The 16,115-nt window shown below is 45.9% G+C and overlaps 1 protein-coding gene across 1 annotated transcript; it reads right to left on the reverse strand.

Annotated features, from left to right (window-relative positions):
• Positions 1-266: 266 nt before the first annotated feature.
• On the reverse strand, positions 267-15,108 carry LOC134445058 (uncharacterized; the record flags this gene model as incomplete). Its single annotated transcript, XM_063194175.1, has 5 exons — positions 267-427; positions 8,134-8,301; positions 9,528-9,614; positions 12,520-13,537; positions 14,276-15,108. Coding segments are annotated over 5 exons (2,267 nt in total), but the record flags the coding sequence as incomplete, so codon positions are not given.
• Positions 15,109-16,115: the final 1,007 nt, after the last annotated feature.

Genomic DNA, 16,115 nt, shown 5'->3' on the forward strand with positions numbered 1-16,115 from the left:
TGTTACTGTTCTCATAGGAATACATACTGTAAGCAGCTTTGATGGCTCTCTCTCTCTTTTGCAGCCAACACACACACACACACACACAACAAGCGTGCAAGCACACAGACACACATGCGCACAGGTACCGTACATACACACAGGTACACACACACACAGGTAGACGCACGCAGGTACACGCACGCAGGTACACGCACGCGCACACACACGCGCACACACACACAAACACAAACACACTCACACACACACACACACGTCTGACATACCACGAGGTCTCCTTGTGTGATGAGTAGGAACTTGTTGATGTTCCAGGAGGACAGGAACTGGTAGGCCCTGCTCATAACCCAGACAGTACAGGCCTGCACCGTGGCAACCGATCTCCATAGCAACCCAAAGATGTGTGTCGAAGTCACCAAGCTGCCATTCCCTATGAAAGGATGAAAAGACATTTCGCTATCTTGTCAGACGACAACACCACCAGGGCTCTAATGGTAATTAGCTCAAAACTCAAGGTTCTTGCAAATGTTCATGTCAACCTCTGATGAAGACGGAAGTTATACCAGATATATTCTCTCTAATCTCTCTGGTTATATCATCGAAACATGTCAGGGGAAAGATACAACTGTTGTAACGGTGTGGTGATTGGGGGAACTGCAATCTTAAAAAAATATTAAATCCCAAAACACTGTCAGCAAAAATATCAGTGAATCAGTCAGTGGAAAGCATGAGACGAGGCAGTTCCTTAAACGTTCAAATCTTCATTCATTAAATGTTCATTAATCCAACACAAAAGGTAAATCCAACAAAAAGGGTATTAAATCCAAAGGGCAGTAATCCAATATGTCCCAAGAACAAAAAATAGTCGTTATCCACTCTCCAAAAAATAGGGGAAAAGGAGAGGAAGAAGATAGAGAAGGGAAGTGTAGTGTTGTAATGTGGGTGTGTGGAATTGTGTGCGTTTCTGGGCTTTTGGTGGAGTTGCGTTGTAACTTGTCAAGGTGTGTATTGTTTGGGGGTGAAGGGCAAGACGGAGAGAGCAGCCAGCGGAGTTAGTGGCAATATCCAGCCAGTTCATTTACTCACGAGTCTTCTTATTGAAGAGGGAACCACCCAGGTCCTTTTAGACGATGTATTCCATTCTTCTTAGGCAAAGACAATGTCGGCACGCTTACCGTCAGTTTCTTTCGGATATCACGAAGGGTCCGTAGCAATAGTGTCAAACGTAATTGGTGTTAGATTCAGGCTGGATACTCGGGCTCACAAATTTTACTGTGTTGTGTGCGTGTTACTGCCTCTCATTTTTGGAGTGAGTGAGGGGAGTTTAAGAAACAAGAGGAAAACTAGAATGCCACACTGATTGCAAATTGCGCTCAGCTGCGCTTAATTGGGACGAGCTCCGAGCTCAGCGCAGAGTGAGCGGGGGAGGGGAAGAAGACAGACCGTCACATTCTCCCCCCATGGAAGAACAAACCGTAGGTTGTGAGGGGTCAATCTTGGAAGCCAGGGAAGTCTTCTTCATCCGACGATTCCTCGAAGAGTGTCCGAAGACCTTCCCTCTCCCGGGCATCCAGTTCCGCTGCTGTTGGAAAGCATGGCTTAAGGTTGTGTACGTGAATAGTGCAGAGGTCCTCTCCAGTGTCCTCCCGGACCACCTGGAAATTCACAGGACCCAACTGCCGGACAATTCTGTACGGGCCTTTCCATTTTGGAGCCAGCTTGGCCGAGAAGTAGCGTGCTGCAGAAGACTGAGGATGATTGCGCACCCAGACCCTGTCCTTCGGCAGGTAAGTGACATCTCTTCTGTTTTTGTTGTAATTTCGCAGTTGTCTGCGTTTTGCCATCTTACTGCTTTGTTCTGCTTTGTTTTGCAGGTCTTTGAGATGTTTCACTACATCGTAGGAAGAATCATCAGGGCACAAACTGTGACTGGACAGGAGTTTGTCCATTGGACTCTGCAGTTTGCGTCCAAGCTGCAGTTCCGCAGGGGTAACTCCTGTTGTCTCGTGGACAATTGAGTTCAAGGCGAACCGAAATTCAGGTAAGTATTGATCCCACCTTCTGTGATTGTCATCGACAAAAGATGCAATCATGGCCTTGATATTTCTGTTTACACGTTCAGTCATGTTGGTCTGGGGATGGTATGCTGTTGTGAGCTTTGGCGTGACTGCCCAACTGTTGCAGAGCTCTTTAAACAGGAAGGAGACAAACTGAGAGCCTCTATCAGAGACTATGAAGTCAGGGACTCCCCAGCGAGTGAGAATTTCTCTCCTGAAGAGTTTGGCAACAACTGGTGCAGTGGCTGTTCTGGTTGGGAAAAGCTCAACCCACCGGGTGTAGTAATCAACGAAGACGATGAGGTACTCATTTTGTTCTGTGCTTCGAGGAAAAGGGCCCATGATGTCCACTCCCACCATTTCATTGGGTCTCTTCACCTCTGTCTGCTGAATTTTTCCGGCAGGCTTCTTGTTGTCAGCCTTTCTGGTCTGACACCGCTGGCAACAAGCACGATGTAATCCGATGTTTCACGTCCGTCCACATTCCTGGCCAGTAAGCCCTGTCATAGAGTCTTTTGTAAGTTTTGAATGTTCCGCAGTGTCCACTAATAGGTGACGAATGGTAGGAATGGAAGATCTCGTCCCGCAAGGATGCCGGGATGTACAGGCGGTGGAGTGTCTTGCCGTTGTTGGTGGTCTTTCGATACACCATGTCTTCCATCACAGTGAAGTCTTGCTGCATTTTTGGGTCGTTTTCTGCCAGTGCCTTGAGGATGTTTTGAATGTGTGTGTCATTGTGTTGTTCTGTGTACAGGATGTCAGCAGTCAGAGGGAAACTGTCTACCTTCTGGATCTGAACGGTTGCAATCGACCCCGCTGGAGGTGGAACACGAGAGAGGGCATCGGGGACTACATTTAGTTTTCCCTTGCGATATTCCACAATGAAATCAAACTTCTGCAGTCGCAGAGCCCATCGCAGGAGTCGACTGGATGTTTTCGTAGACGTCAGGACCCATTGGAGTGCAGCATGATCAGTAATAACTGTGAACATTTTTGTCTCAAGATAATACTGCCATTTTTCAAGGGCCCAAATGACTGCTAGGCACTCCTTTTCTGTTGTGGTGTAATTCCGTTCTGCTTTGTTCAGGTTCTGCTTCCAAAACGCAATGACATGCTCGGTCTTCAGGGCCTGTGCGTTGTGTGAGCACTGCACCAAGACCAGTATCACTTGCGTCGGTGTGGACAACAAAATGCAGGTCAGGCATGGGGTGACCTAGAACAGGTGGTGATGTGAGACATGCCTTCAGTTTCTCAAATGCCTGTTGGCAAGCTGCAGTCCAGACAAAGCTTTGGTCCTTCTTCTTCAGGTGGTTCAGTGGCTCGGCAATCTGGGAGAAGCCTGGGACAAACCGGTGGTACCAACCGGAGAGTCCCAGAAACCTTTGAACCTCCTTGAGGTTTTGGGGCACCGGGTAATCCATGATTGCGGTCACTTTGTCCGGATCGGCAGTGACACCAGCAGCATTCACGATGTGTCCAAGGAACTTAACCTCAGACAGGCAGAAGTGGCTCTTCTTGAGGTTCACCGTCAGGCCAGCACGGAACAGACAGTCAAAGACATCCTGGAGGTCGGAGAAGTGTTGGGAGACTGAGTTCGAGAAGCACAAAATGTCGTCAAGATAAACGAGGCAGCATTTCCCATTCAGTCTCTCCAATACAGTAGCCATCAACCTTTGGAACGTGGCAGGTGCGTTCTTGAGTCCGAAGGGCATCACCTTGAACTCATACAAGCCAGATGGAGTGATGAAAGCTGTCATGGCTTTGCTTTCTTGGCTCATGGCTACTTGCCAGTATCCAGAGTTGAGATCAATGGTAGAGAAGATTGTGGATCCGGCCAAAGACTCCAGAATCTCTGAAATGTTAGGTAGAGGAAAAACATCACTCTCTGTCAACTTATTCAGCCGTCGGTAGTCGACGCAGAATCTATGACCACCATCCTTTTTAGGCACCAGAACAACCGGGGAGGACCAGCCAGAATGTGATGGATCGATGATGCCTTGTGCCAACATCTCTTGGACATGGTCCTTCACGATGGCCTGTTTGATGGGAGACATGCGGTATGGCTTTTGTTTGACAGCAACGTTGGTGGTAGTGTGGATGACGTGTCTTAGCACCTCTGTTTTCCCAATGCGGTGAGTGCACACATCAGGGTTGCTCAGTAGTAAGTCACACAACTGTTGTTTCCCATCCTCTGGTATTTGAGCGGCTGACACTGCTCGCTCAATGTAGTCCTGTACGCTTAAGCGTTGTGGCTGCAAGGACAGCAGAGGGGGCGGAATGGAACTGATGAGCGACACGTGGTGTGTGTGTAGTGTCCGGTACTGTGGGGACAATGTAGAGATTAGCGCACTTCCGGGTTGGAAGAAGAAGACAGCGGATGGATTGGCTTTGAACGTGAAAGAGTTGTCTGAGACATTCAACTGTATTTGGCTATGGTATATGAAGTCTAGTCCCAGGACAATTCCGTATGCCAGTGCCACAGATGGAAGGACAGCTACTGACAGGTCAGTCACGTTTCCATGAACACCAAGATCTAGATCGATCCAGCCAAGTGGTGTTACAAGCTCTCCATTTGCTAGGTACAAAGAACCCTGTGTCCATGGGTTAAGTGCTGTGCTTTGGACTTCATCACATCGGACCACAGGTATTCATGTAATAGGGTGCAGCTTGCACCAGTGTCTAGGATAGCCTTCCCATACCAGGAACCTATGGTCACAGGCACGACCAGCTGTTGAGGAGCAAGGGGGCCTAGCAGATCCGTGGCGGGAGCAGTCGCGGAAGGAGAGGAGGTAAGTGTGTTTTTCATACTCTTAGATGAAACAGCAGTAAGGGCATTTGTATTTCCACTTGATTTCTGATTGGATTTCTGTCTATGTTGTTGTTGTTGTGAATGTTGTTGGCGAGTGTGGTGTACAGGAGAGCTATGTTGAGGGCAGGAACCAGGATTGTGTGTGCCTTTGCACCTCCAGCACAACAGAGGTGGTTGGCTTTGTGCTGAATGTGGTAAGGGGTTTGAAACCTGTTGTGGTCGGTTGTATCTGATGTGTTTTGCTTGGTCTTGTTCTAGCTGGTGTTCGTGGTCCTTTTCCAATTGGTGACCAAGACGGACAAGCTCATCGACATCTTTCACACGTCCTCGAAGTTGACTGGCAAGGTAAGGCTTGATATTCTTAAGAATGAGTTTCACAATATCTTGCTCAGTGAGTAGTGAATTCCATCTCCTACATAATGCTCTGTAGGGATAAGCAAAATCTCTTATTGACTCCTTGTCTTGTTGCTTTTTTGTGCGCACTCTCTCCGCCAGCTCATCTTGGTAATCTTCGGCCAGAAATGCGGATAGGAAAGAAGTCTTGAACTCCTCCCACGTACCAACTTGAGTACGGGTGATTTCCCACCAGTCCCTGGCGGTACCATGGAGAACTGTCCGGAATGTGGCAAGAATGTCAGCGTCTGTCAGAGGATGCAGTGCAATAAAGTCCTGACATTTTGACAAATAAAGCACAGGGTCTGTGTCGTCTCCGTTTTTTCCATAAGTAGGAAAGACTTTCATCAGCTTTATATGATCCACTCTGGATGAGTGTACAGAAGAGTGTACACTAGAGGAAGAAGACACAGCAGGTTGAGAAATGACATGTGCCAAAGAGCTGACCTGTGTGTGGCTCGTAACGGGTACATGTGAGGTTTGAGTGACTTTTCGTTGCAATTCTCCCATTTGCCTCTGTGTGTCCCGAGAAGTGTTCTCCACTCTCTGCACTTGATCACACAAGGAATCGAATCTGGCTGTCAGGGTGTTCACTAGTGACATGCACTCAGTCAGTTGTGTTCCTTGAGTCATCATCCTGCCGTTTATGTCAGACATAGTCATTTGAGATGCTTTAAAATCCCTTTGGAGTTCAAGTTGCAATTGTTGTACATTAAAGGTTAGTTCAGAAGTTGTGGTAGTTCGTACTTTTTCACACTCCTCAGCAGCTACTTTTCTCATTGCTTTCATGATAGAATCTAGTTCTCTTTCCATTTTGTCCTGCATAGTTAGCACAGTGGTTGTGAGGTAGGCGAAGTGAGCTTGAGACTGTGATGCATGTTCATCAAATTTACCCTGCATGTGATCACTGAGTTTTTTCATTGCATCTCCGATTTCTCTCTGATTTTGTTCAACTAGTAAGTAGACCTGTTCCCAGTTATCTTGTGCACGCTCTGCCAGTTGTCCTAATGCACGTCCTGGAGTCGGAAGTGCTCCTGGGAGTGGCAAAGGAGAACCATCCTCAGACACTGGGGTTGTGGCAGAGAGGTCAAGTGAAAAAGTGGAATGAGTTACTACTCCATCTTGAGCACTGGTGTACACAGGAGAACTGCTATGTGTTACAGGGGCAATGGAGGGAGCACAGGTGATTAAAAGTGGATTAGACATTTCAGCCACTGTCTGATCAAGTAGGGAGATGGGATGTAGTGGCCTGTCTGCAGCAGGGTCATGAGTATGTGTGTTAGAAGTAGGTATGCGAGCAGAAGGGGCAGGTGTATGTAGATTTTGAAGTGGTATGGGTGCAGAGGAGACCTGAACATTAGTTATGTTTGAAGAAGAAGGGACAGGTGTATTTATGTTAGGCGGGTTGAGTAAGATGTTGGGGGGTGAATCAGTAGGAAGAGGAGGAGAAGGCATGATGAAAGATATCAATCTATTCATATGTTAAATATCAGCTATCAACATGCAAGAGCAATATCAAAAAGGCACAGCAGGGGGCAGCAACGAATGCACAGCGAATGATCAGGTTACAGGTATAAGAATCAATGTAATGAATTAAGTGAAAATTGCAAAGGGTGTGTGTGGTGCTTGTGTTACTGTGTGTGTGCGTTTTTTTTTTTTTCAAAGTCCCAAAACAGCACAGCAAAAAAGTTCAAGCAAGCTCAGCGCGGCGGCTGATCAGCAGGGCAAGCAGAGCATTCAATGTCCAGCACAGCAAAGTTAATTCAAAGTCCAGCACAGCAAGTAATTCAAAAAATATCCAAAATGCAAAACTTAAATGTTCAGATGTTTTTGACACCAATGTCACTCCATACTCAGTAATTCAAAAACGGTGGCACAAATGTCACTCCATAGGCAAAAACAGCGAAGCAGCCACTCTCAAACAAATAAGTGATCAGTTGAAGATCAAGGGCTCAGAGATAAAACAAAACAATCTCCGGCCCCACGTTGGGCGCCATTCTGTAACGGTGTGGTGATTGGGGGAACTGCAATCTTAAAAAAATATTAAATCCCAGAACACCGTCAGCAAAAATATCAGTGAATCAGTCAGTGGAAAGCATGAGACGAGGCAGTTCCTTAAACGTTCAAATCTTCATTCATTAAATGTTCATTAATCCAACACAAAAGGTAAATCCAACAAAAAGGGTATTAAATCCAAAGGGCAGTAATCCAATATGTCCCAAGAACAAAAAATAGTCGTTATCCACTCTCCAAAAAATAGGGGAAAAGGAGAGGAAGAAGATAGAGAAGGGAAGTGTAGTGTTGTAATGTGGGTGTGTGGAATTGTGTGCGTTTCTGGGCTTTTGGTGGAGTTGCGTTGTAACTTGTCAAGGTGTGTATTGTTTGGGGGTGAAGGGCAAGACGGAGAGAGCAGCCAGCGAAGTTAGTGGCAATATCCAGCCAGTTCATTTACTCACGAGTCTTCTTATTGAAGAGGGAACCACCCAGGTCCTTTTAGACGATGTATTCCATTCTTCTTAGGCAAAGACAATGTCGGCACGCTTACGGCAGTTCTTTCGGATATCACGAAGGGTCCGTAGCAATAGTGTCAAACGTAATTGTGTTAGATTCAGGCTGGATACTTGGGCTCACAAATTTTACTGTGTTGTGTGCGTGTTACTGCTCTCATTTTGGAGTGAGTGAGGGGAGTTTTTGAAACAAGAGGAAACTAGAATGCCACACTGATTGCAATTGCGCTCAGCTGCGCTTAATTGGGACAAGCTCCGAGCTCATCGCAGGTGAGCGGGGGAGGGGAAGAAGACAGACCGTCACACTGTTACATGTCTGAAGTAAAAGGAAAACTCAAGTGAGACTATTTCCTCTCGTTACCGTACGTACCTGAGCATAGCGTGGCCTTGAGGAGCTGTAGTAGGATGGAGAGGGGGCTGAAGAGGCCCAGCAGGCGCTGTGTGGTGGCCGTGATGACCAGAGACGACTCCTGCCCAGCTCCAGGGGCCGTAGGGACACACCTGTCCTTCAGACCGTGGCCAAGGGCATCACACATCACTGAGGAAAACAAAACAACAACACAGGAACCATTTCCATGTTTATCCCAGGGCTGTGAACTAACTCTCTTCACCACCAGCCAAAATGGCTAGCAGATGTTAATCTAGACCTGCAAACTCGTCAAAGAAAAAAAGGTGACAGTGTAGGGTTCTTTTTCTATTCACGTGAATGACCTAATTGGCCGGGAAAAAGGTGACTGTCACCAAAAGGTGACGAGTTTGCAGGTATGTTGTAGCTGATAAGTTTAATTTTCTTCCAGCCAAACTGAATTATCACCAGAATTTTCCCAGTTGGTGGATTCATTTAGAGCCCTCATCCCAGATTACACAGCGACATTGTGTTTGTACTCAAACAGAACGGACAAGGGTAATTTTTTACTTCAAAATATATAAATGAATACATTCTTCTCGTTTTTGCTGAAAAATGGCATACAATGTCAATGTCGACACAGTTCAAGTATGGTGTTCATGCGTTCATTGTTTTTCTATTGTTTGGAATGAAACCAAGAGTGGCACTCTTGCCATGCATTTGAGGAACTATTGCTAATACTTTGTCTCCTCTCACAAATGTACTTTATCATTGATGCAGGGGTTCCCAGACAGTGTTAATTTTGTCAGCTTTTTTGATTTAGTCGTAGTCTTAGTCACAATGACGAAAATCAATTTTAGTCTTAGTCATATTTTAGTCATTTTAGTGATTTTAGTCAACACTGTACATAATAGAACTTCTCCACACACTGCTTCTCTTTTTAACATATATCATTGACTGGACAGAATAAATCTTCTCCGCGCACTGCTTCTCTTTTTAACATGCATCACACTGTGCAGAATGAAACTTCTTCACACACTGCTTCTCTTTTTCTCTATTGTATATAACACCAGTGTTAATTTAGTCAGTTTTTTAAAATTTTGTCTTAGTCTTTGTCACAATGACGAAAATCAATGTTAGTTTTAGTCATATTTTAGTCATTGCCTTCCCAATTTAGTCTTAGTCTTAGTCTAAATGACAAAAATCAAAAAAGGGCTTTGACGAAATATTTGAGTCATAGTCATAGTTGACGAAATTAACACTGTTCCCAGCCCTTTCCAACTTGGGACTCAATTGAAATTTTCCAAAATGTTCGGGGCCCACCTCTGGCCCAATAAACAAGTCAACACAAATAAACAGAATGCCACACGGAAATATTTTCCCAAAATAGGGCAGTATTGCGTTGCGTTCAGGTTTACCTTCATCCCACTGCGTACAGGCTGAGGAGTACAGGACCTCAACACAGAGGCCCCTCAACACAGAACCACCTTCAACTGGAACAGGCTCTGAAAACAACAACAACAATATGTATTCATGTATGACCCTCAACACAGAACCACCTTCAACTGGAACAGGCTCTGAAAACAACAACAACAATATGTATTTACGTGTATATATAGCACAATGTTACTACTATACAGTTGACTCAAAGTGCTAATGAACAGCGGCGTGGATCAGGGGGGGAAAACCCCGACTCATTCTCAGGGCCCAGCCCACCTGGGGGGCCCACCGGGGGGCCCCTATGGAAAATGTTCTTCTTGTTTTGCTTTTTTAAACATTATTTTTACAATAATGTCAATACATGTTGGTAATTTATGTAATTCAAATGTTCTCTGGAAATACATCTGTTAAATTGGATATCCTAGCCTGCAAATAGGCTACAATATATATCAAACACCCCCATAATCAGTGTAAATGAAGGATGAATCACCGCACACTGGTATCTTTGCTGGTAGTTTATTTGGTGAACAACGCGTTTCGCTACTGCTTCATCAGGTTCACTCACTCACCCCCATAATCAGTACGCATTGGTTTAGTCCGCCCTCTCGCGGACTTTTGATTGCACAATATGCGTAATCAACACTCACTCACTTCATTATAGGCATTAAACGCAGCAGCCGGTTAGCTATGAAAGATGTCTAAAACACCAGGCTTTCACAAAAAGAATAGAAAGGCAAGAGAGACAGGGGAAACCAGATGAAGCAACTGCTGCTGATTTCTTGCAAGAAAGGTGAGCCCAAATGTCAAAATTACCGCCTACAGTAGGCTAACTGGTTATCTCATTCCCATTCCGTGTGGCCTACTGTGATAGCCGGAGTCAGATTAAAAAAAATATAGGCCTAACATTTTTTGGCTATAATTGTGATAGTCTATTGAACCCATATTTGTCTTTGATATATTCATAACAAGTCACAAAACCAACATAGGGTCGATGTTGGTTCAAATATCCAAATAGCAAAGCTAATTTGTAAAATGAATCAAGAAAATGTCACAAACGTAAAGATGCCCCCCTGTCACAGCAGATGCAAATTGTGCGAACTTGAGAGAAGGTGAGCCTATTTTAGCTAGCCTAATATCCTAATGTTGAGGAAAAGCAGTTTCTCAATCGGGTGCATCACATTTGCAGATTGATTATGTCCTCGTAACGATATTAATCAACGTCACGTTCATCAGTTGCCAATGTCAAGGTGGCGGTGCGAGCTGTCAGTCCTGAACCGTCATTCTGCTTTCATTTTGTGGTCTCAACACTCTCAATAGGAAATCTCTGGTTACTTTCCCTGGCCATCTGACAACGTCCGTTGTAGCTGAAGTGTGGTAAATTAATGACGAGATTTTGACGGGGCACCAGTCTGCGTTTTGAATGCTGCTGACGCCATTCTAATCTGCGCAAAGCGCAATACAAAAGATAGGCAGAGTAGCCTACCTACCTCCGTGCTGAGCAGGTAGCCTATCTGCATTGAGTGCTCATGACAATTACCCTAAGGTAGGCTACTGTGAAATAGTTACTGGCCAATTTAAATCTGAAACTATAGCCTATGCAGTAGCCTAATAAATAATGATGTGACTAGGTTCGGGGTGCCCTGACTTTAAAAGGTTGAGAATAACGGCATCAAATCTTAACAGCGATACTTTTGTTCCAGCCTATTTTAAGCGACATTCCATAGTAAGCTTCTGCCAGTAAATCACAGCTGATTCTCTATTCCTTGCTCTCCCAAAAAACAACTAACGGACAAATGACGTGCGGGTGCGTGCAGCGGGCCAGTGCAAGTGAATGAATGTGTGCGCGAGCGCGTGTGTTTCTGTTCAGTGATGCATATTGAAGAAAGTTCAGTTCTATATCAATGTCTCATGTCTCCTTAGTGCACGAAATATTAGGCTAAATGCATTGTGAAGAGAGATTTACCAGTCTCTCTCCTCCCCCTCACACCATAGTGAAGAAGTGATTAAAAGTCATCTCTATGAATATGATAGCAGACTTTTCACAACTGGTGATGTGAAAAATAAGGACATTATGTCTGTTCTGTGATAGGCTATCATATGATTGAAAATGAGGATGATTCAAGTGAAGGGGAGGAAAGCATAGGCCTAGAGGGGTTTTCTGAGGAAGGCAAGGAGGATGACAATATTAGTCGCGCGTTCACGCGGCGGGGGTGGGGGGGGGCCATGAAAGAAGTTGTTCCTAGGGCCCCAAATTTGGTGCTACGCCCCTGCTAATGAAAGTGAAAAGTGAAAACAATCATAAATCAAGACATAGTCATACATATACACATACATGCATATACACATGAATACTTACCTACAGTATAAATTGAGTAAAATGGAAAATATTCTTATATACAGAAAATGGCTGTCTGAACCGCCACACAAAAAGCAGACAGACAGAAAGTGAGTTCAAGCCCTTGTACGATAGACAGACACTGTATAACACAGTATAATCAAACACATTTTGATGCTATTTTTTTTTTGTGGTTATATCTATTTGGTTATAACTTCTAATCTTTTGGGCAGTCACACGTCATCCACCAAGAAAACTGACTAAAAATCGTAAAGGGTTGCAGCAGGTTTGTATCCCATCCTTCCAGTCCCTACCTCACTCCATGGCTGAAGTGCCCTTGAGCACAGTACCTAACCAAACACTGCTCCAGGGACTGTAACCAACACCCTGTAAATGACTGTAGGTCGCTTTTTGAGAAAAGCGTCAGCTAAGTGCTCGGCCGCTGACAGCTTTGGCCGAGCGCCCAGGGCAAAGCTATCTGAAGGTCCTCCTAATCCAATACATGCTATGTATTGATAACCCAAATCCAAGCGCGCCCCCCCATTTCCCTGGGCCCAGGACAACTGACTCCTTTGCCTCCCCTGTCGGCTTCCTTGGGTAAGTGTAATATAGTGTAATTTAAACCGTCAACCTACCCCTGTCATGGGAGGCATGAGATAGCTGTCCGAGTAACTGAAACATCAGGTGATGTCTCCACTGGTTCAAGCTGCCGCATGCTCGGTGGTGTCCCTTGTGGAAAAGGCATCGGATAGCTGCACGGCTGAACTCTGCACGGAACATCTCCTGATACTGGGGGAACAACTCAGAACATAGCTCTCCTCCCCACTGAATGGCTTTTGGCTTCTCACAGATGGCTTTAGATGATTGGTGGGGTTTCCTCTGTCCGCGTCCTTGAGTACCTCCTAAGGGAGTTGCACTGGGGTCGAGGGAAGCACCAGGTTTGGAGTTGTCGAGGATGTCGTTCGACGGCACGTCGTCAGTCGTTGATGCCAAAGCCTGAAACAGCACCTCCAAACACTCGCAGTCTCTCTGGAGAAACAGCCAAAAGGGACGATCAGCGTAGCAAGCACCAGACTTGACACATCTTGTGGTCCCATTGCGACAAGTAAGAGCCAGCGGCGGTGGCCCGATATTGTTGTTATCGCTCTGTTGCCAGGTGTGTCCAGAGAGAAGCGCTAGGATCTCCTCCGGACGACTCCAGTCGAGGCTGGCGGCGGCAGTGTCCTCCTGCCCCGCTGTTGCTAGCTGCCCAAAGCGAGTCACATGACCCATCTGCCGACAAGACCACAGGTGGAGCTGCTCAGCCAACATCTGCCCTCTCTGCTCAGCCAACATCTTCAGAATCTGGAACACCGTGAAAGTTCCGGTTCCGGTTCCGATTCCGTGTTCCGAGGCCACTGTTGCAGGCAAACGGGTACTTAGATAAGGCCAGTCCGTGAGGCGGACGACGCGTTTCCTCCACTGTGCTATGGTGGTGCTGGTCTGCAAAACTGTGTGGTCGAAGATCTGCACGCAGGCCAGCAAGTCCCTTAAGGCGTCCCGCGGAAGGTGACGGAGGTGCTGGGTGGCCATGACGCACAGCGAGGTGTATATGCACCGCTCCATCAGGAAGAGACACTGCAAGCCCATCCGCTGGCAGCTCTGCAGCATCACCTGGTGGAGTAGAGTAGAGTAGAGTACTTTTATTAATCCCAAGGGAAATTAAGGTGTCTGAAGCTTACATAAATGCACAAATACAAAACATACACAAAGACCTAATACACATTATTGCACATTGCAGAAAACATAGTCATTTGAGTACAGTAATCTCTCTCTCTCTCTCTCTCTCTCTCTCTCTCTCTCTCTCTCTCTCTCTCTCTCTCTCTCTCTCTCTCTCCGAAAACATACACTTAGACTAGGAATGCAAATTATCGATTAATTCATTAATCATTAGTTGATAGCCTTATCGATCAACTTACGATTAATTGATAAGCGGCATTCTCCCCCCGAAATCTCAATGTTTCTCAAAAAAAACTACTAAATCTAAAAAAATTAATTAAAAATTGAGATAAAAAACGCATTTAAATTAATTATATTTCAATTCTTTAACACATAGGTGATTTAAATATTCCCACTATTCACACCCCTCTTTAGCCTGGCGAGCCAGACCCGTACAGCAAAAAGCGGGAGGAAATTCAATTTGCGGTCGCTAGGGGCGTCTAGATTTCTAGGCTAACCCCTCTTCACACACACTCTTCACATGCCCATTTCACCTGGGTCTCTTGTCAGTTGAATTGTCGATTAATTGTGATTAATGTTTTTTTAATCGATTAATACATTGATCGATTTAAGTCGATTAATCGATAAATCATTTGCATCCCTAACTCAGACCTAATACACAAATACACATACCTGGAGAGACTCCCTCCACCAGAACAGGTTTCTCCTCAGGTAGACGTTGGAATACGCCTGCGACCGAAGCACATCCCAATGGCTCAGGTGCACCCTCAGCTCCTCAGCCAAAGCCTGCAGTCCGAGGTTCGACTCGGACATGGACATGGTAGACCTTGGACGCTTTAACATCCCATGTTGCTGCTGCTGCTGCGGTTGCTGCTGCTGTCTGCGTCTTGTGTTCACCAACAGCTGCTGCTGCTGCTGTTGTAGCAGGCGGGAGAGCTTGGTGACAAAGCCGTGCGTGGCCTGCCAGCGCCGTGAGTACTCCTGGAGGAAGGTGAGCTTGGCGCGCTCCTCCAGCAGCCCCCATAGCTGCCCATAGTGCTGGCCGAAGGCGGCGGCGTCGGGGTAGTGGTGGAGGGCGTTGCCACTGGATGACGTGGTGGGTGACACGGGGGCCCTGACACAGCCGCGCGTTTGGAGCCGTCCCGCCGCCGCGTCCCACAGGAGGTGACATTCGGCGCCGAGCTCTGCCACGTTCCGCTCAACGCTCTGGAGCCTTCCGGAAGGTCGGGGCGGGGACGAGGACGAGGGCGAGGCCATCTGGAAGTTACGGCTCGTCACCGATGGCGACAATAAAGGCGGCCATGTGTTGGGGTCATTTTCAGAGTTGCAGCTGCCGTCGCTTCGCCGTCCTTCTTCCTCCTCCCCCTCCTCCTCCTCTTCTTCTTCCTCTTTTTCCCTGTCTTTGCGTCTGCCCCGTATCCGCCGAAGGCTGGGGTTCAGGCGCGTTCGTAGGACGGCCTCGGCCTTCTGGAGAGACCGGGACAGCGGCGCCTGGCGCCAGGAGGCTAGAATAGAGCAGGGTAACTTTTATTAATACAGTAATATGTATTATGTAATATAACATATAGTAATAATACATGTATTGGCACCAGGAGGATAGCGTAGAGCGGAGCAGAGTAACTTTCATCAATATAATATAATATAATATAATATAATATAATAATACTTGTATTGGCGACAGGAGGCTACAATAGAGTAGAGCAGTGTTTCCCAACCTTTTTTGTCACGTGTACCCCCTAAGCCTCTTTGTCATACCATGAGTACCCCCTCACTCATGGGTCATTTCACGTGAAATCAGACACTTTGGGACCCGACCGACCCGGATTTCAATCATACTTGGTGTGCCTTTTTAGTAGCAAGGTAGCACCCCAGAACTGCATTGGTTTGAATCTGACACTAATATTAAGGGAGAAACAGACTAGGAAAGGTTCACATGTGAGGGTAGGACACTATACATTCAGCCTTGAATATATCAGTCAGTGTAAGTCACAAAAAGATGCCTGTGGTATTGTTTGAAAGCTCTTTTCTGGCTCTACATATTACACAATCAGCTTGGAATACAACAACTCTCAGAATATGAATTATGATAAATTGAAAAATTGAAAATTGAATATCTAAAAAAACTATATTTTAAAATGGCCAGTTCCTTGTCCAAACGTAGCCGGCAATGTCATTAGCAACACCTCAAATGCTGGTGTTCGGTTCTTTATTCATTTCAGAGAGAATTTGACTCACATCATACAGACCACTTACTAATAATATGGTAATACCATAGTAGCATCACATGACAAAACAAAAACAAAACAAAAATGGTCAGTTTCCATGGTCCCAGGTTTCAGAAACTAAGGCAGATGTCCATTTATACACACCAAATGATGATATGTGAATGTTTGAACATTCCTTCTCTGTGTACCCGTGTCATCTTCCCTTTACCGTACTTTAAAGAGATAATCAATGGCTACACTCTCATTTTGTACTCTACCAGTGCATTTGAAGCAGCAGCTGTGTCTTT

This window comes from Engraulis encrasicolus, unplaced genomic scaffold (genome assembly GCF_034702125.1).
Source record: "Engraulis encrasicolus isolate BLACKSEA-1 unplaced genomic scaffold, IST_EnEncr_1.0 scaffold_967_np1212, whole genome shotgun sequence".
In the NCBI taxonomy this organism is placed as follows: Eukaryota; Metazoa; Chordata; class Actinopteri; order Clupeiformes; family Engraulidae; genus Engraulis; species Engraulis encrasicolus.